Below are 25,063 nucleotides of genomic sequence, written 5' to 3'. Positions count from 1 at the left end.
ACTGGCAACCCATCCAGAGTGTACCCCACCTCTTGTCCGAAAGCAGCTGGGATAGGCTTCAGCCCCCCCCCCCCCCAAAAAAAAAGCTGTTGAAATGGCCCACATTATTATGCTAGTTATACGTTGCTACAACATAAACTGTCCTTATAGCTAACTGCACTGATTGGAATAAAAAAACAAATAAACTCCTGTAACTTTTCTTGTAACCTTCCCTTCAATTCCTTTTCACTCCTCCCTCTCTTCTCAGGAGTCCATCAGTGATTTCTACTGGTATTACTCTGGGAAGGATGTCATTGATGAACAGGGCCAAAGGAATTTCTCCAAGGCAATAAATGTGGCCAAACAAGTTTTCAATACACTCACAGAGTACATCCAGGTAAGACAATCTATTTCAGTTCTAGACTTAAAAGTTGATATTGTTGTAACAACCTCAACCTGATACTACATTTATATTAATCTGTATTTGAACATGAATAAACCCAACCTACTCTATTCCAATATAGCAATTGCCTTTTGAATGTATTTCTCAAATTGCTGGTTTTTTTGTATATTGTAGGGTCCATGTACTGGTAACCAGCAGAGTTTGGCCCATAGTCGATTGTGGGATGCTGTGGTTGGTTTTCTACATGTCTTTGCTCATATGCAGATGAAGTTGTCTCAGGTGAGTCAAGGTCCTAAACAAAGGTCCTTCAGTGAACTGGAAGTTTAAAATGTGGTTAATCTATCAGTAATCCTCTCCAGTTTCTCTCCAGATTCCAGTCTGGCTGGAATCTTATTTTAAAATAGTCAATGACCTGAAAAGGATCCAGTGGATACCAACACACTGGGCTGATGGACTTCCCTGAACCTTAATTGGCATCTATCTTTGTGGTGTTCCTCTGCATCTTAAAATGATGGCCATCTGTGAGAAAAAATTCTCACATTGACTGGATTAATTTCAACAAATGCGTGTATTATAAAACAAGAGTAAGTGAGCAAAGCAGCAAACTAGGATATGCAAAAAACATCTCTGTCTATATTCCTAACTAGACAGTTGTGATATTTACCACTCTGTCGTGGATTAGAAATTGAGAAAGTGGTGATCACTCTGTAATGTTCTTCTGAATGAACATTTTAACTGTACAGATAATACCAGTGCTGTACGTACATCTAGGCATTTGGAAGCAAATGGCAAAATTGTTGATAATGAGGGTAACAATTCAGGATGTTTCAAAGAAGCTATGCTGAAGTTGTTTCTAACTGCTGGGTAGAGCCAAAAGGCCAGATGCATCCAGCAGCCTCCACGGCCAGCGCTATCCAAATCAATAGGCTGTTCACTGATTGCAGCAGCCATTAAAGTTGCAGCTGTCAGTAATGAAATAGTTTTTTAAGTCTTATGTAATATAATCTGAGAACACAAAACAGTAACTCACCAGTGATGTCATGTGAATTTCAAATTTAATAAGTTTGATTTTTTTCATATAAATAAACACAGAGATATGCTGAAATTCTATGCCTTTTAATTGTATAGGTTACCTACTGTAAAAGAAATTGTCAGGGATGAAAAAACAGCAACCAAATCAGTATCAAACCCAGCTATAAAACATGTGTCATTGTTATTGAAGTGGGACACTACAGGCAAATTGACAGTATTGAAAAATTGAGAAGAAAATGATGTGACATTACTTCATCTTGACATTTATTGTATTATTGGTGCTGATTTTTTTTTTCCTTATTTGGTAGGGTATCATGTTACCTGCCTTTCTCATAAAGTATAAACTTGTAGCATGATGGAGTACATGTATGTTTGACTTTAGTTAGTAATAGCGGCACACTGCACTGTTAAGTGCAGGACTCACAGTTTTGCATGATATTCCCCCCTAACCCAGCAGTTCCATTCAGTGGATTTACAAAAGTTAGTCAAACATTTTAATAGTCTTTTCTTTAATTGGATATGTTGAACTCTGCAGTTGGAGGCAACGGCTGTTTTGTGTCTTGACTTAGTCAGCAGTCACCATGAATTACAGTTAATAACCAATGAAATTTAAACATCTTTGTATTCGTTCTATTCCTCCTCAGGACTCAAGCCAGATTGAGTTACTGAAGGAGTTGATGGATTTACAGAAAGATATGGTGGTCATGCTACTGTCTATGCTCGAGGGTAAGATTACATTTATTTGGAGTTCAAAGACTCTTTTGTTAACAAAAACAAGCAGTATTTAATTATTTTCTTTAGCTGAAAGTAACCCAAAGGATCTTCACAAATGGTAACCAAAGGAGTGAAGGAAACTCAAAATCACCTTATTTCACATCTGAAAATACTAAAAAGGTGTGAGCCGTTTTTGATCCTACTAATGTTCAACAAAAATTTTAATGAGAAAAAAAAAACATTTGCAAGTGCTCACGCATCTCTTAGCAAGTGAGACTTAGACTGTTTGTTTAATACTTATGAGCTGAGTCATCAAATACATGAAGACTATTGTCTGAAAATGAAAAACTCATTTTGTTTTGTTTTTCTGAAATGTCTTTATTGTTGGCAGGTAATGTAGTTAATGGGACTATTGGAAAACAAATGGTGGACATGCTTGTGGAGTCCTCTAATAATGTAGAGATGATCCTCAAGTTCTTTGACATGTTCCTCAAACTGAAAGACCTCACCTCCTCAGATGCCTTTAAGGAGTATGATCCCGATGGAAAAGGCAAGCATCAAAAATTACCTTTTCTTCATTTGAATGTTAGGTTGTTTTCATTGCTTGCTCTGGTCTGACTCAGTGTTGGGCTTGTAAAAATGTTTTTTCTCCTTGGTGTGGTTTGTTTTCACAAAAAATCCAAATGAACCAACCAACCACATATCACTACAAACCATGCAGAAAAAATTAACTCCACATATTAGTCAGGCCCTGTTAAAACCTGGCATTGAGATGCATCCTGAGTGATCCAATCACAAATGGTTAGTTGTGTAGAGGTGTAGATGTAAACAGAACTCATTGTGATTACTCAAACCACATTAGCAAAGCTGTGTGGAAACAAAAATGTCCTGTTGACCTATGATTTAGGGTATAATACATCCTGATTTACTGCAAGGGTGGCATTTTTTTCTTTTACCATGATTACATGTGTAATTTTTTAAAAGCCTATACAGTAGAGATGTAAAACAGTGTGTTAACCATCCTGAAGAGCTTGGTTTGCTAGGAATATGCCAATGACCAAACCCAATTTGTGGTATTTTTATTGCACCCTCTACTTTTAATTTAAAACTGAGACACAGAAAAAGTACTGGTCTCAACTCTTTCTCCTCAACCACTTCATAATAATCAGCCAGTCTCCAAGACATTATGAACTTCCCTGAAACAGGAACTAAAATATGATTTAACGTGAATGTTCCAAATGAATAAATGTGATGTTTGACCAACTCAAGACAAAATATATAGATAAATAATTGGTTACGATTTGAACATTATACCCGTTTAGTACTTATTATGGATACAAACTGCCACAGGTTTTGAAACCTAAAATAATGCTGGCATTTAGTTGTATTTAAAGCAGGCAAGGGAGATCTTTTTTGTTTTGTTTTGTTTTTTCAGTTTCCTAATATTTCATTCAGTTCAAATGTATGTAGCAATGCAGTTCCAAAAGAACCAAAAACAACATCAACTATGCAACTAAAGTCGATTTTTTTGATAAAGTGATTAAAGCTGTCAAGTTCAAATTCAAGTAGAGATTAAAGCTGCAAGCGGCATTGTTAGGGCCTGAGCCTCCTCACACCTGCAGCTGGGCAGCAGGAGTCGTCCCAAATCCAACGGTGTATTTGGTAAATCAGTAGGACTTGTAGTTTAGGAGATAGAGGCCTCAGTTTAAGGCCAAGTGTGAGTGCAGAGCTGAGAGCTGGCCCTTTAAGAACCCCTTCCCCGCTGCTCTCTGCCATCTGTGTCAGCGTGGAGAGCACAGCAGGACTTTTTTGTCAGTTTTTAGTGTGGACAATGGTCATAACTCCCAATATGCTGGTCAAAATTGGAATGTAATATATTTTTGTAGGGATTTTTGTCAGGAATCCAGTGTTATGTTTTTTTTGAAAGTGTGGGAGTTTTAGTTTAGATGTGAGAAGCCTGTGTTTGAGAGTATGTACCATGAGGGGAGACAGCCTCCTCATTGGTTTCCATTGTATGTGTCAAAAAGTGTCCCTGATTTTGAGGGCTTATAAAACCCAAACCATTTGCGCTATATAAAAACTTGTAACAACTTTTGATCCTTAAAATGTCCTAGTAATGTAAAAAGTAATGTATTCAATTTTGGAAGCGATGCCATCAACACCCTAGGAGATAGCATTTGTTCGGGGTGTGTTAATGTCCACATTTTTATAATTTAGTCCATTTTGTGGACTTCCCATTGGTTTTAATTGAGGTGTGTCAGTGTATAATTTGTGCGTCTTGATGAGACAAATAAATTGGTGTCCGTCCCATGTGTGTGCAACATTCCTAGGGGCATTTATGGGCAGAAACATGTTTTCGTCTGCCTAGGTGGCGCTATTGAGCTTTTTAAAAAATGTTTTTGGATTATTGATGATTACCCCAGCCTGGTTGTGTGTGCAAAATTTGGTGAGTTTTTGAGCGTGTTTAGGGGGTCCATTTTAGTGTGAGTGTTTTGAGTGTGTTGAGCAAACATAATGTATGCAATTGTTAACATTCGTGCAGACCTATATCCATGATGTGGAGGGCAAGGTGAGTACTTTTAGTTGATATTTTGCAAGTTAAGATTGATGAAGAATGGTGAGACCAGCATCTGGCACGAGGGACAAAAAATTGGCCAGAATGGATTTGGCAGAGGGCTGGAGCAGTGGAATGGATGCATATGTGTAGTTGAGAAGAAATAGGTTGATCCAAGTTTGGAAGGAAACCCCAGAGCTGGAAAACTTTCCTTTCCAACTTACAAAAAAATACCACCAACACCAGCTAATATCAGGCTTTTGTTAATGGGAAGAGGTTAAACCAGCAGTTATTTCTTGGTCAGATGACTTCAGTAGACACCAGTGCATATCGTCTATGATAGACACTGATAAATGTAGTAGTTTGTTATCCATGGTTCCTATTCTTCCTTTCTCCGTCCTATTTTCTGTTTGAACCATTGATGGGATACTGACAGATACCTCACTGTGCCAGAAATTATCTGGGTGCATTGAAACGGTGACTCCAAATCTACCTAAGAAATCACTTACTGAAGCCTTCTCACAGGAGGCAGTTTAAAGTCAAACCCAGAACCATGGATGTTTAAAGAGACAAATAATAATAATAATAATAATACATTTTATTTAAGGCGCCTTTCAGGACACTCAAGGTCGCCGTACAAGGTTAAAAACAGGGCAAACAGTGCAAAACATAGCAAAGCATACAAGCAAAAAGAAAAAAGCAACAATCATTTTGGAGCAGAGCAAACTACACAGATTCATAGGCCTGTCTGAAGAGGTGGGTTTTGAGGTGTGATTTAAAAGAGTCTATGGATTCAGAGTTTCTGAGGTCAGGGGGGAGTGAGTTCCAGAGGTGGGGGGCCGAGCGGCTGAAGGCTCGTGCCCCCATGGTGGAGAGACGGGCTGAAGGAACGGTTAGGCTGAGGGAAGAGGCAGACCTAAGGGACCGGGTTGGGATATTGATGTGGAGAAGATCAGACAGGTATGGAGGGGCGAGGTTGTGGATGGACTTGAAGGTATGGAGGAGGATTTTATAGTCAATGCGGAATTTGATGGGGAGCCAGTGGAGTTTGTGTAGAACAGGGGAGACTTGGCTTTAGTATAGAGGAAGAGGCTGCAATTCATTCTTACGGAAAGCTGCTCAGTGGCAAATGAAAAACAAAATTCCTGTTTTCTGAGTTTAAGGAGGGCACTTGGTAATCAGTCTCAATATAAGGTATTTGAAGTGCGCATGCTCCATGGCCGCGCAGGGCAATAGAATATGCACTAGCCTTCACATTGCTGTAATTTAAATGCTTTTTGAAATAAAACTCAGCAGATCGTTGCTGTAGTAACTTTAATCATTGAACTGCACCCTATAGTAAGAAACTAAATAATGATGAAAAAAATTATATTAGGGAGAGGGAGATCTGGTCACATTGACCAATGGAGAAATGTGGAGACAATTTAAAACCAAGTATTAACTCCCATATGTCGAGTTACACCCTCATGTTCAGATCACATGGGATCCATCTTAATACCAGGTCTAGACATGGCTTTAAATGTCTTTGGCGTGGGAGCCTGGCTGTACATACAGGAAGAAAGTTTCTATAACTTTTTTTCACACATCTCACACCTTTTTCTTCTACAGTGTGAGCATGCCAGGCCCCGTTAAAAAAAATATGAAGCATTCTTGGTTAAGGGAGTGGTTTAAGTAATCTTGCATTGAACTGGCTCTTGTTGTCCCCATAAACTCACTGTTCCAGAGTTGTTTTGGACCATACCAGGAACTTGACCTTCAACATTGTCTCAGTGCAGATGCTTTTGTGTGCACTCCAATCCAATTGCTCACAGCTGCTTAACAAATCACACCAAGAGGGTAAACACTTCAGGGCTTGACTCAGATGGTGTGGAAGCCCCTACAAATTACAAACAGACACAAAAAAGGTGATAATCATTTGATTTAAAAATTAATCAACAGGGGTAATCTCCAAGAGGGACTTCCAAAAGGCCATGGAGAGCCATAAGCACTACACCCAGTCTGAGACAGAGTTCCTCCTCTCCTGTGCTGAGACTGATGAGAATGAACTCTTGGACTATGAAGAATTTGTGGAGCGCTTTCATGAGCCAGCCAAGGTAAATTACTTGATGTTCACAGATAACAAAAAAAATACAAGAAATACCAAATTATCCCCAATTAGGTTTTAAAAAAAATGTAGTTTGATTTAAGTGATTGTTATTTCTTTTAAGGAGAACTTTCAACAATATTTTTTGGCATTATCTTTTTTTATTTTCTTCTTTCTCCTTCCTTTCTCACACACTGTTTTACTGCACCAGCTGTTGTGTGGGCTTTGCTGTTAAACTTACTCTTTACAGTGCCTTTCCACTTTTTCTGGCACTCAAGAGCACCATTACACCATTACCATTACATGCAAATTAAAAAGTACTGAGGAAATGTATTTTCCACCACGAAACTCAACCAGTGCAAACAACTGGGATCCCATGGAATTCATACTTAAAGTGTACGTATACAAAAAGGCCAGAAAATGGCAAACCCCAAAATATTCATATTTATAAAATTGTGTATACACTCAGCTGCAAGCAATTCCCCTACAAATCACAGTCTACTGAAAAATATGTGCTTGTGAAATGTTCCTCACATCCCATCCTTGACATGCCCTCCCAATTCTGCCATGAATAGTCATTGAAGAACAGCTCATGAATGCTGTTCTATTTCATCCCTGCTGACCGCCAGAGGGCGGTGCTTAAAGCACTGAATTTTCCCTTCGCGCATGCGCAATCCGAGTATGAATACCAACGTCACCTGTGACCCCTGGATGACCCGTAGAGGCAATATCTTCCGGTGTCATCAGGGGTTCTGTTCCTTTTTTTCTTCTCGCGTGCGGTCCGTATGTATCTGGGAGCATCGGCTAACCGCTCTTCTAAACTTATAAGACCCTGATTTCTTCGGCCTACATTTCTCCTCGGTACTGTCGCTGGACGCCCTGTGACTGTGTTGGTCGGAGCAGCGAAGCTCGCCCTCCAAGGGCTGCGATGGCTGTCTGTATTTGGTTTGTTTTCCAGCATCTCACGGTAACTAGTGCCCTGCTTGTTTGTGTCAACAGTTTTCAGTTTAGGCAGCCTCTGCGCTCCCTCCCCCTGACAGCTGTTAATTTTGTTTAGCTGTGATTAGCTTGCTTGTGTTAGCAGTGGCGTTCGCTTTTTTTTTTTTTTTTACTTACAGCTGTGTAAGTTGCAGTCACTGGTGGTGAAGGTAGTGTTGCGCTCCCCGCTCCCGGTATTGCGGTGGCTAGTTTTGTGTTAAAGTTGCTTGATTTCTCATTAAGAACAGAGGAGAACAATTCCTGCCGAAGCGTTCGCGGCGGTTGCTCTTTGTTAAGTACTCTGATTTGCTCGGAACCTCTGCTGGTGAAGGCAGCATTCGCGGCCCCTCTCCCAGCCGATGGTGCCCTCCTGCTGCCGTGGTTGTGCTCACATTTGGCTGACAGGAGTCTTATTCGCCCCCGTGTACGCCAAATACCATCTGTCACGGGCCGACCTGAGTGCTTTCCGCGCTGAGCACTCCGACCTCTCCTGAGTAGGCGGCAGTGCGTCCCCTTCCCTCAGTTGAAGTGTTTTGTTGCTGAATATCATTTGCCACTACGGATGGTAGTCATTGCTGTGTTGGCTGTGGGACTCCCCTGCAGGCTGATGATGGCCATGACCTCTGCCCAATGTGTCTCGGTCGGGATCATCTGATTGATGTGATGTCTGACAGTCAATGCATGAATTGCAGCTACATGCCACATGCACTGAGGGCTGCTAGATTGGCCCTCAAGTCAGCTACCTCCGGCTCACTCCACGCATTCAAAACGCAGGGTTGAGCCTGCTGCTGCTGCACCCTCCAGGAAGAGGGCGAAATCAGGACGTAGGCTTTCGTCTGAGGTAAGTCGATTGTCTGCGGAGTTGGCTGAGATGAGGTCCCTTCTACAAGCTGGTTGCTCTGACGCCCCTCTGGAGGCCCCAAGGGAATCCACCCCACCATTGCCTGTGTTGGATCCAGAACATGACGTTATCTCTCTGGCAGTGTCGGCCTCTCACTTCCAGGACGAAGATGGAGACAGGGCCTCTCAAGCCTGTCGCTGCACCCTTTGCAGAAGTGACTGAACAGCTTCCACCTTAATGCCAAGCAGCACAGACACCTGAAGCTCAGGGTGTCACGGCACTGCCTTCTCGCCCTGGCTCAGTGGCGGGACAGGGCTTATCTGTCCAGGGGCATCCCTATGGGCTCCATCCCATCCCGGAGAGAGGTTGTCACCACAGATGCCTGCCCCATGGGTTAGGGTGCAGTGTACCAGAGCGGGACAGCGCAGGGAAGGTAGTCTGTGCAAGACCGCCCAGAACACATCAACGTGCTGGAGCTGCGAGCAGTGCATTTGACCCTCAGAAACTTCCTACCACACCTAAAAGGGAAGCATGTACTTGTGCGGTCAGACAACGACTCGGCCGTCTACCATATCAACCATCAGGGAGGCACCAAGTCTGCACGACTGCTGCAGGTGTCCCAGGGCCTCCTGACATGGGTGGCCCACCATCTGAGCAGCTTGCAGGCAATGTATGTACCAGGGGAGCAGAACCAGCTGGCAGACCTCCTCTCCCGCCAGAAACCACCACCGGGGGAGTGGCGTCTCCACCCAGAGTTGGTGCACACAATCTGGGACCTCTTCAGCAGGGCAGGAGTTGATCTTTTTGCCTCGCTAGACTCTACCCACTGTCCCCTCTGGTTCTCACAGAGTTGACCAGCCCTCTGGGTCTGGATGCGCTGGCGCACCCTTGGCCAGAGGGTCTGCTGTATGCTTTTCTGCCACTGCCTCTTATTCGGTCAGTACTCCACAGAGTGCTTCAGGAGGGTCACAGGATACTGTTGGTGGCCCCCTTCTGGCCAGCATGGATGTGGTCTCCTCTGCTCCACAAACTCTGATGCGGAATGCCATGGCCCCTCCTGGTCAGGAAAGACCTTCTATCTCAACTGGGAGGGCAAATCTGGCATCCCAATCCTCAACGCCGCAGCTGTGTGTCTGGCTGCTAGAGGGCCCAAGCCACTGCTCGGTGGGTGTACTGATCTTGTCAGGCAGACTATCCTGAATGCCAGAGCACCATCCACCCGGTTGCAGTATGGAAACAGGTGGAAGCTGTTCTCTGCATGGTGCGCAAGCTGCGGTGAGGATCCAGTGCATTACTCAGTGCAAATTATCCTCGAGTTTCTACAGTCCCTTTTTGGAGGGGGGCCACTCGGCCTCCATGTTAAAGGTATTTGTGGCTGCAATATCTTGTCGACACAGCAGGGTTTAGAATTGCACAGTGGGAAGTCATAGCCTGGTGTCACTCTTCCTGAGGGGGGCTCGCAGGCTATGCCTCCCGAGAGTTCTACAGGCTCCAGCATGGGACCTGCCTGTTGTGCTGGACGCCTTGTGCAAACCCCCCTTTGAACCCTTAGAGCAGGCTGGGCTCTAGTGGCTGTCATATAAGACTGCTTTTCTGCTGGCAGTTGTCTCTGCAAAGCGTGTAAGTGAGTTACACGCACTGTCAGTTAGTCCCTAGTGCCTGAGATGGAATTTGGATCGTTCAGGGGTCACATTGTGGCCGAATGCTTTTCTTCCAAAGGTGCTGTCCAGCCCACAGCTCAACCTTCCTGTGAGACAGTTTGACCCTCCACCAGGGGGAAGGGGGTACAGGCTGGAATTGTTCTGCCCCATGCGGGCCCTGTCACTATATGTTGCAGCAACCGCAAGCATCCGGCGCTCAGACCGGTTCTTTGTGTGCCACGGTGATCCTAACATTGGTTGCGCTCTCTCAAAGCAGCGGCTCTCCCACTGCATAGTGGGGGTCCTACGACAGGCGTATGAGGCGAATGACCGCCCCCTGCCATCTGATGTGAGGTGCCATTCCACCAGGAACACCCCTGAGAGGGGTGCCCCTGGAGTCTATTTGTGCTGCCACTTCATGGGCAGCGCCTACCACCTTTACCAGGTTCTACAGGGTGAATGTAGCCACTCCTATTTCACTCACTTTTCAAATAGAACGAGAGTTACGAATGTAAATTCGGTTCTATGAATCCCGAATGACAGCCAGAGCGTTCTGTCACTCAGAATCCTTGTGTTTTTGCGAAAAGGCTCTGTAGGAACAGAACCCCTGATGACACCGGAAGATATTGCCTCTTCCGGGTCATCCGAGGGTCACAGGTGACGTTGTTGGTATTCATACTTGGATTGCTCATTCGCGAAGCGAACATTCAGTGCTTTAAGCACCGCCCTCTGGCGGTCATTCGTGATTCATAGAACCGTAGTTACATTCGTAACTCTCGAATGAATGCCACTTGCTGGTTTCTCACAATGAATAATTGTAACATCGTGATAACATCATGATCAGTGTTGTCCCAATATTATTTCATGAAAATGTGTGTGCTGCTGCGTTGTGTCTGACAGTGGGTTTTAACTTCAGGAATTTTGCACATTTTAATTACAGGATTATATAGCTGATATATACAACATCAGATGATACTACATGGCCAGTTCCCTAAAGTTCTAATGTGATCTTTGTCTCAAACAATTTCAATAGTTATACAGGTGGATGTCAGATCTCTCCTCTTCACTCTTCTGGTGGAGAATGTGATGAAGAAATACTGAGAAAACTTTCAAGATCATATATTATTTAAGGGTGGCACAGTGGTGCAGTGGTTAGCCCTGTCGCCTCACAGCAAGAAGGTTCCGGGTTCGGGTCCCGGAACAACCATTCACACTCACATTCATACCTACGGTCAGTTTAGAGTATTTAATTAGCTTAGTCCCCTCTGGCATGTCTTTGGACTGCGGGAGGAAGCCAGAGTACCCAGAGAGAACCCAAACAGGCACAGGGAGAAAATGCCAACTCCACACAGAAAGATCCCATGCTCAAGCCAGGGCTTGAACCCAGAACCTTCTTGCTGTTAGATGACAGTGCTAACCCCTGCACCACCCTGTCGCCCCCAAACAAATTTTTTTTTTTTAAATAAACAAAAAGTACTCCCTCAAATCAGAAACTATATATAAATATACTGTATATCTGGGCCATTATATGGGAGTACACTGGACATCACTGGTAGAACACAAAATTCATTACCAGAGCCCCCAAAGTATTTATGAAATAGCCTGAAGGGCCCACTTCATTCATGTACCTCATTATATGATGTTTTGGTAGTGTTTAACATGAGCATCTGACTTTGTAGCAACATTAATAGGTAAGAAAAGATCACAAAGCATAATAGCTCCTGTTTAAGAGAATCTGGAATCAATTCCCCACCTCATTAACTCTGTTGCCAGTCTCTCCTGTTTCTCCTCTGCATAGTGCAGGGTTTGCAAACCAATACATACAGTCACCCATCAAATTTGTAGTTATAAATCATAACTGTTTTGTGGAAAGTGGCCTACCTCTGTTTCAGGCACCATTTTGTGTGTACGTAAACTTTTCTGTGACCAAAAGGGGTCTCATTAATAAAAGAGTATTTTCGATTCATACTTAATATGTATAGAAGCAAAAAAGCCAAAAATAGCATACACAAAAAAAAACTGAAAAAAAAACAGATTCATGAAACTGTGCATGTGCTCACCTGCAAGATTTTGCCTACAACATGTTAATAGATGGCCAATCGTTGGTTCCTCGCAGTGAGTTATGTAAGCAACTGCGAGAAAGAGTTAAAAAGGTGGATCACAAGTCATTACCAGAGCCACCACATTCTTTGTGTTTACAGCAAGAAACAGCTCTTTAGTGATGCCTTGCTGACAGGGATAATGGACTTTTCACGGGCAGTTTATAGCAAAATGGCTTGACTATGCTTTACTCATCATCATCACTGAATGGCCCCAGGAGTAATTTGACAGTTCGGGGGCAAGGTTATGTAACAATGTTGTCATCCTTTTTATCTGTTCTCAAAAAATACTAATTATGTACACCAAATGTATTATGTATGTTTCAGAAGATGCTTGAAGTGTTATTTATTCCTAAGTCTGTCCATAATATGAATTAATTTACTGACATATTCGCTGCTGTTTTCCTCTCTACTACAACTTGGTACTCAGTGAGCATATATAGCAAGTACTGTATGTTCAGCTCAGATTTTAGGTAATAATGATATTATATGATCGTCTTATTAAAATCTACATTTCAATCTTCTGCTGTTTTAGAATCATTGCGTTTGCATCTTTGAGAGTTTGAGGCATCTTGAACTTCTGTAGGAGGAAACAGGTGAAAATGGAAGTTATGTTCTGAAGGGAAAAAACCCTCTAAACTGTACTGTGATTCAAAAGGATATTGGCTTCAATGTGGCAGTTTTGCTGACCAATCTGTCGGAGCATATGCCCCATGACACCCGGCTGCAGACCTTCTTGGAGCTGGCGGAAAGCGTCCTCAACTACTTCCAACCATATCTGGGAAGGATAGAGATCATGGGCAGTGCCAAGCGTATTGAGAGGGTCTACTTTGAGATCAGTGAGTCCAGTCGGACACAGTGGGAGAAACCTCAGGTAAAGAGAGTACAAAATATGGACAGATTAATATTGAATTGTTTATATTGTTTTGAACTGATACTTCAAATTCAGACTGCTTTTGTCGCTTATATGCCCTCAACTACAGGTCAAAGAATCCAAGCGTCAGTTCATCTTTGATGTGGTCAATGAGGGAGGGGAGAAAGAGAAGATGGAATTGTTTGTGAATTTCTGTGAGGATACCATCTTTGAAATGCAGCTGGCAGCTCAAATGTCGGATGTTGGGGAGCGTTCAGTGATGAAGGAAGAGAGTGAGCGAGAAAAGCCAGATGTGGAAAGCACAGAGATGGGTTTCTTCTCTGTTACCATGGTCTATATGGCACTGTTGGCTCTACGATACAATTTCATGATGCTGATCAAGGTGAGAGAACAAGAAAATGAAAATCCATCCATTCATTTTCTTCCGCTTATTCCTGTTCAGGGTCGCAGGGGGGCTGGAGCCTATCCCAGCAGCTATGAGCAAGAGGCAGGGTACTCCCTGGACAGGTCAACAGTCCATCGCAGGGCCAACATATATAGACAAACAGCCATTCACACTCACAGTCATACCTACGATCAATTTAGAATATCCAATTAGCCTAGTCCCAATTTGCACCATGGGAGGAAGCCAGAGCACCTGGAGAGAACCCACGCAGACACAGGGAGAACATGCAAACTTCACACAGAAAGATCCAATGCCCGAGCTGGGACTCGAACCTGGTTCGGGAACCTTCTTGCTGTGAGGCGACAGAGCTAACCACTGCACCACCGTGCTGCTTGAAAATGAAAATACATAGTAAAACCATAGCACCTTCATTCGTCTGAATAATACCTCTGCATTTGTTCAGCAGAGATTTCCATTGCAGGCAAAATAGGGATGTTTTCTGTTCATGCAGCACGAAACACAGCTCTCAGCCAAAAAAGCAAGCATAATGTCAGATAGGGTTGACTTAGATTATGTTTTTTCTATTTTATCAAGTAATTGCAAATTAAGAGCCTAAACAATTGAAATATGCTAACCAGGATTACAGACTAGAATAAGTAACCAGAGACAGCATGTGTTTGTGTAAAGAGACCTAACTATAGCCCTTCATACTTGGGAGCTAGTGTTGTCAACAGTTTCAAGCTATATGCATGTAGCTTGCTCTTTCTGCATTCTAAAGTCACAGAGAAATAACACAGGGGAAAATTAAATGTTTTAGGTGAATTATCACTTTAATGGGGAGGCACGGTGGTGCAGTGTTTAGCACTGTCATCTCACAGCAAGAAGGTTCATTCATCATCCCGGACCCCAGACACTGAAATCCTTGACCCCCTTCGACCACAGACTTAATCCGATAAACAATTGTGGGAAAACAGACATGCATAAATACAGTACATTTATACATACATACACACACACACACACACCTATAGATATATATTTATATATATATATATATATATAGAGAGAGAGAGAGAGAGAGAGAGAGAGAGAGAGAGAGAGAGAGAGAGAGATACAGTGCTTGACAAATTTATGAGACCATTATCCAATGTAAGGTTTAAAATAATTTTTTATCTTTCTGTAATGGTTGATACACCAGCATGTAGAAGCTCTTTAACCAAAATAATATTTTTAATTCTAAAATAGTGTTATTGTGAGCATTATTATCCATCCACTTTCTACTGTTTGGTCTGTTAAGGGTTGCGGGGGGTTGGAGCCTATCCCAGCTGCCTTTGGGCAAGAGGCGGGGTATACCCGGGATGGTTGCCAGTCCATCGCAGGGCCAACACATATAGACAGACAACCATTCACTCTCACAGCCACACCTACAGTCAATTTAGAGTATCCAATTAACCTAGTCCCCTCTTGCATGTCTTTGGACTGTGGGAGAAAGCTAGAGTACCCGCAGAGAACCCACGCAGGCACAGGGAGAACATGCAAACTCCATACAGAAGGACCCCATACTTGAGCCTAGGGCTCAAACCTGGAACCTTCTTGCTGTGAGGCAACAGTGCTAATCACTGTGCCAAATTATGTCAAAGTGTCAAATTATGGCTATTTACTTGCATTCCTGAACAGACAAGGTGGTATTAGTGGCAGCCTGTTATGCTTGCTAATTTTCTTACTTCTCAGAGAAGCTAATTGAGCCAGCTCATACTTAGGTATAAAAAGGGTGAATTCAGATTAAAATTCCTCATTCCTTTTCATAATTGCAAAATTTCAAGAGCTCACTGAAAATGAGAGTCTGCATTAAAGCACTTCATGATCAGGGGTGCACATAACTTTTTTGGTCTTGTTCTCAGGGAAGAACCTGGGGTTGTTGCTTTGTCCTTTAATTTTTTTTAAATACTTTTTTTTCATGACCCACCCCACAGGATGAACAAAATAGAGAGATACATAATCTGACATGTACTTTAATTCCAATGGAAAAAGAATAAAAGCAGCAGAACAAAATGTCTGTTCTTTAAAATCGCTTAGTCTGTAGCTTTCTCATGAAATGACTGCTCTTTCAGCTCAGAAAAATTAATGAAACACCTGCTCTTCAAGAACTGAAAACCAAATGAAATGACAGCTTTTTAAGCACTGAGAACAATGTACTGCTATTTAAAAGCACTAAATCTGTCTATCTGACAGGATACCACCATCATCGTCATCTCTCCCATACAGACTATCTTCCTCTATTATAAGATAACAGAAGATCCAGGTGTACAAGGCCTGCTCCCTTTTCCCTGGTTCAGTCTGTGATTAGTTGTTTGTATCCACAAGAGGCAAGAGTCTGATAGGGAGGTTCTGTACTTGTTTTTTTAAGTATGAAAATCCCCTCTCACATGCAGCACTGCTCAAGGGCAGTGTAAGGTACAACAGTAGGACTTTCTGAATGTTGGAGAAACTGCCTGGATTGCTTGACCAGGTGGTGCACAGAGGAGTCTGCCAAACATTTTCCAGCTTGCTTTTAACCCATCCACTCTTTTGAAGTGGAGTATCTGTCAACAGACATGCTGGCTTCACATTTCTCAAAGATGTTTTTGAGTGTTGTGTTGCATGTCAAGAGGCCAAGTTGTAGGATCAAAAATCAAAAAGTGATCACATGACTTGAGGAATTCATATCTGCTTTCAAACTCACGAATTAGAGCTCTCAGCACATCAGTCTTGTCCCTGTCAGCATCTGCATGTGACAATTAGGGGTTTGGGGTTTCTTTCATGCCATTGAATAAGCTTAATTATGATACTGTAATCCCACAGACATGGTCTAGTAGGGCCCTACTCTACCTACTAGTAGGTGTAAGAGGCTGTGATCACCTACTCATTTGCTTGACCCAATGTCATTAATGCCCAGTAAGCCCAGTAGGCTTGTTATGATCTTGTGTTTCCTATTCCAAATTTAAAGCCTTAGGGTTCAGGTTACGTGAGAGATGCAGTTCTCCTGATGGAGAACTCCGAGAGGCATTGGCTCTCCGGGGTTGTATCTTCAATTCAAACTTTTGGGTTTATTAAGAAATATTCCAAAGAATTTTTTTTAAAAGCCTTGTTAAAATATATATATGTTTAAAAAAAAATATATATATATATATATATATATATATATATATATTCTCCATATTATCAACAGAATCTCCTGCCTGCATGCAGACCATCTGATCTTATGAAACTTTCTTAGTTTGTCAGATGCAATGCTTCTCTCCTCATATATCTTTTGTAGTTGTGTAGCTCATTTTGCGCCCCTTTTCTGTGACTAAAAGCTTCGCAACTTTACAATAGATTGATTAAATGAATCACAGTATGGTACCATGCAATCAGATGACTTGGCTCTGTTAGAGCATACTGAGACAGATTTTATCTTCCACTCCACTAAAACAAAGTTTATGGAACAGTTGCACAGATCCATCCAATAGTCCCGGTGCTGTTCGATGGGCCCTCAGATTAATTAATTCAAGAAGTCTGTGTTAAATTCTCTGTTGCTGGACACAGAAACAATGTTCATAATTTTCTGCTCCCTTTTTGTTATCTCTTCAGCTCCATTAAAGAACACACCACAAAATTCAGCTGTTTTTCACTCAGTTCTGAACTTATGGTCTGTGCATGTCTCTGCATGATACAGTCCCCCACTTCCTGTGAATAATAAGTGGTCCCAAAGTTAGCACCAAGCCTCTTGAGAAACTGAATATCTTCTTCATATGAACGTGGGACGTGCTATGTGAAAGGCCAACAGAAAAATATAACATAGCACTTGATGCATTTCTTCATGCTGTTTGTCTTGCTATTTGTCAAGTGGGCTACTGGGTCTCTGGTCCTACCTGCACATGTTATCAATCACTTGCAGTGCTCTCTGCTGTTGACATGCTTATCAAAAACTGAATGATTGAAGTTTTTAGTCCCTACATAAAAGGTGCTGTTTTTATCTGCAAAATTGGGGTTTTCACAGCATAGTTTGCACCACATGTTGGTGCGGGCATCATTAATTTGAAGCCAGTGGACCTCATGCAGCCACTTTTCCGTGAACACGTGTGTCTTTTGTGGTTCAGGTTTGGTCTGGCATTTCTTTCGAGGTGGAGGAACATCAAAGTAATTACATAACAGAGCTTGCTTCTTGGACATTTTGATGAATGGAGAAAGTCCTCAAGGCAGTGGCTCATTCTCGGCACTGCAGACCAATGTTTCATATTATTTGTACCAAAATGATAGGTACCCTAATGCACATTACAACATCTGATCTGGCACACATTTTTTATTTCGATGATGAATGCACACCTGTGCACCACTTATGGGCACCCCTATTCATGATACTGGATGAACTCTGAAACAAATGGAGAAAGACAGTGTTCTTACAGTGCTGTCTGGTAGGCTTTGGTGTCAATTGCCAAGACTGGTACTTAAAAAATGCACCAAGGAAGAGGCAGAAAATGGAAGTTACCTTAGACAGATGTCAGACACCTCAAACTTTGAAGTACTAGAGACAGAGGGAAGACCAGTAGTGATCTTTAGGCAGAGATGAATGCTTCTAGATTAGAGTTTGAGAAAGTCTCCGGAATTACCATAAAATTAAGGAACAAGGCTTAAAAGGAAGAATAGAGGCTAAGAAGCCATTTTTGAGGCCTGTAAACATTCAGAAAGCCTAAGATTTGCTGGGGAGCATCAACACTGGATTGTTGATGACTGGGAGAAGGTACTGTGGATGGATGGGCCCAAATTTGAATGTTTAGTCAGCATCGTCGTTTGTGTCTGCAGAAAGGTTGGAGAATATTTTGATTCCAGGTGCACTGATCCCCCAGTGAAACATGATGGAGATTCCATGATGGTATGGGATTCCTGTTGTGGAAACAGCATGGGCAAACGAGTGGAAATTGATGGTATCATGAACAGGAAAGTTTAACACAACATTTTGGTATAATCCCTGGACATAATCTGATTGGTCATAGGTTCATATACAAGAAGACAATGACCCCAAACATACTTCAAAGTTGTGCAGAGAAAAAAAAAAAGGAATCTGGAGTACTGGAGCTGATGGTCTGGTCAAGTCAAAGTCTGGATTTGAGTCCTATTGAATAAATTTGGGCTTAAGTAGATTCAAAGCTTTACCACAAATATCTTTCAAACAAAAGCAAGTCTTTGAAAACAGCTAGAAAACATTTGTAACTCAATAAGAGTCTGTTGACAGTACATAAAAACAATGCCAGCACAAATGCAAGCTGTTATCAAGGCTAAAGGAGGCCATTCAAAATATCCAGCTTTTTGTGGGAAAAAAGTATTATTTAGTTGCTTCAGTTTGTTACTTGCTAAGTAAATAACAATAACAGTTTTAGTTTGATGCAAGTTTTTGAAAGATTTGTTAAATAGTGATGTTTTCTCATTTTTATGACCAGTGGTCTAATAAATTTTGTAAGCACTGTAAATCTTGCATTTATCAAATAAAGACAAATGTTTTGGCTCTTTGACAAAGCATTACCCTTAAAGACTGACTTTTTGAGCTGTATGATGAGATTACATGTGTGACTGCTGAATATCATTGCCCACTAAAAGCTAGCAAAGGAGAACCACTAAAAAGACTCTGTATCTTCAATTTGTCTTTCTCTGTTTTCAGGTTCTTTCTGTGAAGAGTTTGAAGAAGCATATGAAGAAGATTAAGAATATGACAGCAAAGGACATGGTGACCACAATGGTTTCATTCTACTGGTCAGCATTGCTTGGCCTCTTCCACGTGGCATTTAGTGTCGCTCGAGGATTTTGCAGAATCTTTTACAATGCCTTAATGGGAGGCAATCTAGTTGAGGGGGCGACAACCATAAAGGTACACTAAACATGATTTAACTGATAGATCATGGTATCAGCAAAATTAAGTAAGAGCTCTTGTTAACACCTAAGCTGTCCTCATGTCCAGGTGTCTGAGCTGCTGGCCAACATGCCTGACCCAACTCAGGATGATGTCAAAGTAGAAGCAGAAGACAAAGAGAAGAGACCCTCTGAGCGAAGCTCCCCAAAGGAGGACCTGGCTGACCTGGCAGTCAACACCACTGACACTGATCTACTTTCAGACATTTTTGGTCTAGATTTAAGAAGGGAGGGGGGACAGTACAAGATCACCCCACATAACCCCAATGCCAGTCTGACAGAGTTGCTTAACTCCCCAGTTCCCTCTCTGACCCCCCAAACTCCACCTACAGCACCCCCACCTGAGCTTAGGCAAAGGCATCAGGTGAGGAAAAAATAACTTTTTTTATGACATTTACTGCAACCCCAATCTATGTCTTTGGTTTAGCCTACTGCAAGTGATATTGCCAATAATGTAGGTGCCATTTCCTTGTCATTTGATACATCATTTAAATAAATCGCAAATTTACTCTTTGAACAGTGTAGTTTTAAAACAAGGTGTGGTCAGGGACATTGTGAACACATTGTTATATTTATGCGATGCTCTTCTTCTCTTTTCACACATCCAACAAAAAAAAAAATCTGGTCTTAAGTTAATAGTGTAGTATTACTCAATGTGTTGTCAATGATCTGAAATGAATGTCATTACCATCTGCTATCTAATGGGCTGTGATGAGAAACAATACTTTTATTATTCACTCCATTTTTCACAGCAAAATATGCAAATAAAACTCAGCAAATGGTGAATTTGTTTGCATTCAAGCACACTAGAAGTGATAACAGAGACTGCTGCAAAATCTGCAGCAGTCCAGTACAGTGTGGCAGACCACAACCTTCCATCAACTCTGACTTTTTCCTTGAACACTGATTTTTGATTGTTTTTTTTTAATAGAACAGTATAGCTTTTGTCTTTACCCAATATGTATGTAGGTTTGTATCTTCAGATGACATGACGCAATCATAAAAGAGAGACTTTTCAGCGGGCTATCTTTTGTGCACTTTTCTCGTGTTGCTCATGAAAGTGATCTGGAAGCACAAATGTGGATATTTTATTGTTTTTTTAAGTATTTAAACTCATTACTGTTAAAGTAGTTCATGGAAGTTTATTTCTTGATAGAAAAAAACATGGGTCAAGAGAAAAGAAAAAAAATAAGACCAACCAAAACCAATTTATTGTCATAGGTGTGAAAGAATCAAAGGTGCAAAGAGAGCATATGCCCAAGTTCAGGATGAGATATCTGCACTTTTTTAAACATTTTTCAAGGAAATGACAACCTCAAAAAATGCTAATTAGAGAATTTACAACAACATCCCCATTGTCATTGTTGGGCCATGTATGGACATTTAGGTTACAGTGGAAGATGTGATAAAAAAAACCAACTCAATATGAATTTCATGAGGAACTGTACAACAATGATTGCTGCCAACACAGATATAACACGATTTGCAATGTACCTGAAAAAAATTAACGTAATTAAAAAAAACTGAAAAGTGTTTTCTGTTTCAGTCAGGAAGCGCTTCTTCAGAGGAGAAGGAACCAACTCCAGAGGCTGATTGTGAGCCTGAGGAGTCAAAGTATGTACACATTTTTGTTACAGGCAAAGTTCTTATTGAGGCAGACAAATAGTACATTATAACATTTTGGAATGTTTATCATAAAAAAATAAATACGCCAAATATCTTGAGCTCAAGGCCCTTTCAGAAACTTTACCCAGGACCATCCAAATGCATATCATAACTTCTAATTCACCATGAAAAAAGGTTTTTTAAAGTCCATACAATTCTATATGCTGCTACTCCATATTTGCTGGTAAAATTCTGTTTGTAGTTTCACATTGTTCACACATTTGAAGTTGCTTCAGATTTTAAAGAATCATTTAAAAAGTTTACTTTATATTTAAATCCATATGTGGATAGAAATACGATTTGGTTTATAAACACTGACAGTTAATTGACTTACTTGGAAAAGGGTGAAGCCACACTGAAGCAGTTCTGCAATGTTAGCTATACTTGTGATTTCAGGGGTGGATATGAAGAGAAACAGAGGATTAAGATGAATTCTAAAGTGAGAAGCCATCACACCTCAAAGTCTGATGAACCTGATCTGCATGAGTCAGCCTTCTTGAAGAAGATCATCGCCTATCAAAGGAAACTGTTGGTACAGGAGACTCTTCTGTCCTCTCCTACATTGTAGTCAAAGTTGTTGTTTTTTTTCAAATGCTTTTCCTTAGGGTCCTTATCAGTAAAAGGAGGAGGAAAGTTCAGCTATTGTTGGTGTGAATGCTGTTAATATGGACCTGTAATGTTCTAACATAAGCAAAGTAAGCTGCAGCTTGATGGACTGCCCAGAGATGGGTTTGGGATAGAGGCAGGTCTATCTACCTCTGTAGATGGTTGTTAATGGTCTTCTACAGTGCTCCACAAATCATTGGTACCATGTTAATTAGAAGGGGCCAGATTCGCTTTAGCAAGGCTCTGTGTAAGTATATCCAGATTATGCTGCCCACCCACCCGCAGCCACTTCTTCTGTGCTGCTCTCCTTCAAAGAATAATCATAGCCAGTTCTTTCTACTTATTGACCATTAGATACATTCAGATGCATTTAATTCTCTGCTCATCTCTTCTCGTGGTGGAAAATGGATGGAAAACTATTTTCTTGAGCATTTCTTGGTTCTGTTGCAACCAGGGACGTGCACATAACCATAGAGGGGCAGGGGCTCAAAGTCAGAAAAGTGCAGCATGTGCGCGCATTTTTTTTGGTCCTTTCCCGATATGGAAATGAATGTCAATTAAAAAATAAAGCACTAATAGAAAGCTAACTACCTAGCGATGTTTTCAGTGTCGGTGAACGTGATATGCAATTGCCTTTTCTTTTGTGTCAACAAATTATTATCAACATGAGTTCATTTACATTATCATAGGCTTGGAAGACATGCAAAGCAATTAAACACAGGTTTGTTATAAGGCTATTTAAGATGAACACTTTAATATAGAACATTGAACGGTGAAACATGAACTTTGAAAAATACAATAATATAGAGCCTAAGGGGAAAAAAATCTTCCTTTCCCCAGAATGCTGAAATCACCATATTATTATCATTATTCCATCCATCCATCCATCCATTGTCTTCCACTTATTCCTGTTAAGGGTCACGGGGGGGGGCTGGAGCCTATCCCAGCGGCATTCGGGTGAGAGGCTGAGTACACCCTGGAGAGGTTGCCATCACAGGGCCAACATATATAGAGTGACAACCATTCACACTCACAGTCATACCTACAGTCAATTTAGAGTATCAATCAGCCTAGTCCCCAGTTGCATGTCTTTTGGAGTGCTAACCACTGCACCACCGTGCTGCCCCCTATTATTATTATTATTATTATTATTATTATTATTATTATTATTATTATGTTAACCCACACAGTGTTAGCAAAGTCACAATAAACTTTATAGGCCTATCTAAACCTTGGACCTGTACTTCAGACCTGAAGTGAAGGTAATAGGCTATGATCTGCCAAAAACATGTTTGTAAAAAAAATAGAGCGTTTTTTCGGAAATATGGCGCAACCCATATTAAAGCAGGTTGAAAAATGGATGGCGACTAGTTAGACCAGAACTCACAGGTTCAAGTTGCTCCACTGTCACATCATTAGTTATACATGGGCAGCGCCGTCTCTCCCTCTCACTCACTTGCCCGCACGCTCTCTATGTGACTGCGCAGAGCTGCAATGAACAGAGAAGCAGGAACAACGTGGAGTTTTTGTTCTGCTGAGTTTTAAAAATTGTATATCCCTAACAGGAATTTATTGTTTGTTATTAAAAACACACACACACACACACACACACACACACACACAGGGAACATTTTAATAAGAGGCTAAAAGGGGAGGGGCTCAATGTGTGCACATGCCTGGTTGCAACTGTGTAAATGTATGAACTGTAGCTGGTACCATGTTGCTCTGCTGGTGCAGGACCTCATGACGAGTGTGGCACACACTGTGCACTATGTGTAGGGAAAGACAGCAAGAAAGGACACCACACAAAGCATCTTTTTTGGGACAAAAAATCTACACGAACAACAATAACCAGTACCCAGCATCAGTTGAGAAATGGCCGACCTCTCCTCTCACCATGGCCTGGTTGGATCAGTTGTGTTGAGATGAAATGCTTTTTAAGATGCGCATGTGGCACACTAACAACTTAGATCGATTGGTTCAGACCCCAATTTGTTCCACTGTCTGTCCCCTGGTTCCCCTTACCCAAGATTGCTTACATATTGATCCAGCTTTCATTAACAGTATTATGGCTTAAACTGAAAACAAATACATAACATGTCAAATAGACATGCATAATGTCAGTAACAAGTATAAGATAATGAGCCTTTGAAAGCAAGAGGAAGATGTTATTGAACAGACCATAGATGATGGCACAGTGCTCCATGGATAGTGATTTATTTTTATGCATAAAGATGTTTCAACCCCTTCCCCCCCTGTTGTGGTAAATGATCACACCATGATTTTAACTGATGTTATATTTTGAACTTCTAGGGATGTACTATATCATAAATTTGTTAGTTTCAATGATGTAAATTAAGGCCACTAAGGATTGGGGTAAAGTTTCATTCAATGTTAATCTTTCTGTCTTCCCTGCAGAACTACTTTGCTAGGAACTTCTACAACATGAGGATGCTAGCACTGTTTGTTGCCTTTGCCATCAACTTCATTCTCCTATTCTATAAGGTAAAGGTGAACCATCATGTTGTTGTTTTATTTCCCAGAGGTACATTTGATAAGAATTTAAATCATACATTCTTTAGACATTTCCTTTTAAACAGTGACACTATAGCAAGGGGTTATTGTAAAAGTGTTGCCACAGGTTCTCCTTAGAAGATGCAGTGTAACAGTGGTTTTCTTCTCCTTTGAGGTCGCAAACTCTATGGAGTTATCACTCCAACACTGATTTTCCCATTCATCTTGAAAAGGCAAATTAAACTGTGGAACCCATAGGGGACTTAATTAAAATTAATATGCAAATCCATGATATTATTTTAATTTTCAATCAATACATGTGTAATTTGGGTCAAATAAAAAAATCTAAATGCAAAACTTTAGTTTGCATTATCATTTTAACATACTTGTATGTGTGACCTTGAACAATATTTGAATCTAACATATTTTTATTCCTCTAACTCACCATTTTGACTGTTTAGATACATAAACATAAAAAGTGAAACATATAGATCCACACAGTTTTTTATCCCATCTGGCCCTTGCATCGATTGCACAATTTAATAAGCTACACTTTTTTCTGTCATGAAATTCTTTTCTTTTACTGATAAACAAATATACTCATATCACCTGAAACTTCTCAGCTACGCCTTTACATGGTACCTGTCACTTATTTTTGCGTTCAAGTATTTGTTAGAAAATAATTTTTTAATTTGGCTAAATGTAATCATAAATACAGTTCGCAAAAAGCTGTGCATTGATGTGCCTTTTACACTCATCTTAATAATTTGA

General features: G+C 41.2%; 1 protein-coding gene across 11 annotated transcripts in view; it reads left to right on the top strand.

The window, feature by feature from the left end:
* The window catches only part of ryr2a (ryanodine receptor 2a (cardiac)), a 330,466-nt gene that overhangs the window by 280,382 nt on the left and 25,021 nt on the right, over nucleotides 1-25,063 (top strand). For all 11 annotated transcript variants that reach the window (XM_086195802.1, XM_086195797.1, XM_086195796.1 and 8 more), the window contains 12 exons: nucleotides 248-376; nucleotides 557-661; nucleotides 2,059-2,140; nucleotides 2,520-2,678; nucleotides 6,621-6,775; nucleotides 12,982-13,197; nucleotides 13,307-13,579; nucleotides 19,260-19,466; nucleotides 19,557-19,871; nucleotides 21,054-21,121; nucleotides 21,569-21,704; nucleotides 24,197-24,283. In XM_086195802.1, the coding sequence (XP_086051928.1) occupies nucleotides 248-376; nucleotides 557-661; nucleotides 2,059-2,140; nucleotides 2,520-2,678; nucleotides 6,621-6,775; nucleotides 12,982-13,197; nucleotides 13,307-13,579; nucleotides 19,260-19,466; nucleotides 19,557-19,871; nucleotides 21,054-21,121; nucleotides 21,569-21,704; nucleotides 24,197-24,283 (1,932 nt within the window). The remainder of the gene's footprint in view (nucleotides 1-247; nucleotides 377-556; nucleotides 662-2,058; nucleotides 2,141-2,519; nucleotides 2,679-6,620; nucleotides 6,776-12,981; nucleotides 13,198-13,306; nucleotides 13,580-19,259; nucleotides 19,467-19,556; nucleotides 19,872-21,053; nucleotides 21,122-21,568; nucleotides 21,705-24,196; nucleotides 24,284-25,063) is intronic.

The sequence above is a fragment of the Aulostomus chinensis genome, chromosome 23 (genome assembly GCF_037954235.1).
Source record: "Aulostomus chinensis isolate RoL2024-O1b breed Wild chromosome 23, RoL_Achi_v1.0, whole genome shotgun sequence".
NCBI classification, from domain to species: Eukaryota; Metazoa; Chordata; class Actinopteri; order Syngnathiformes; family Aulostomidae; genus Aulostomus; species Aulostomus chinensis.
The sequence above is the reverse complement of the archived record's forward strand: the minus strand, read 5'-3'. Positions and strand labels throughout refer to the sequence as shown.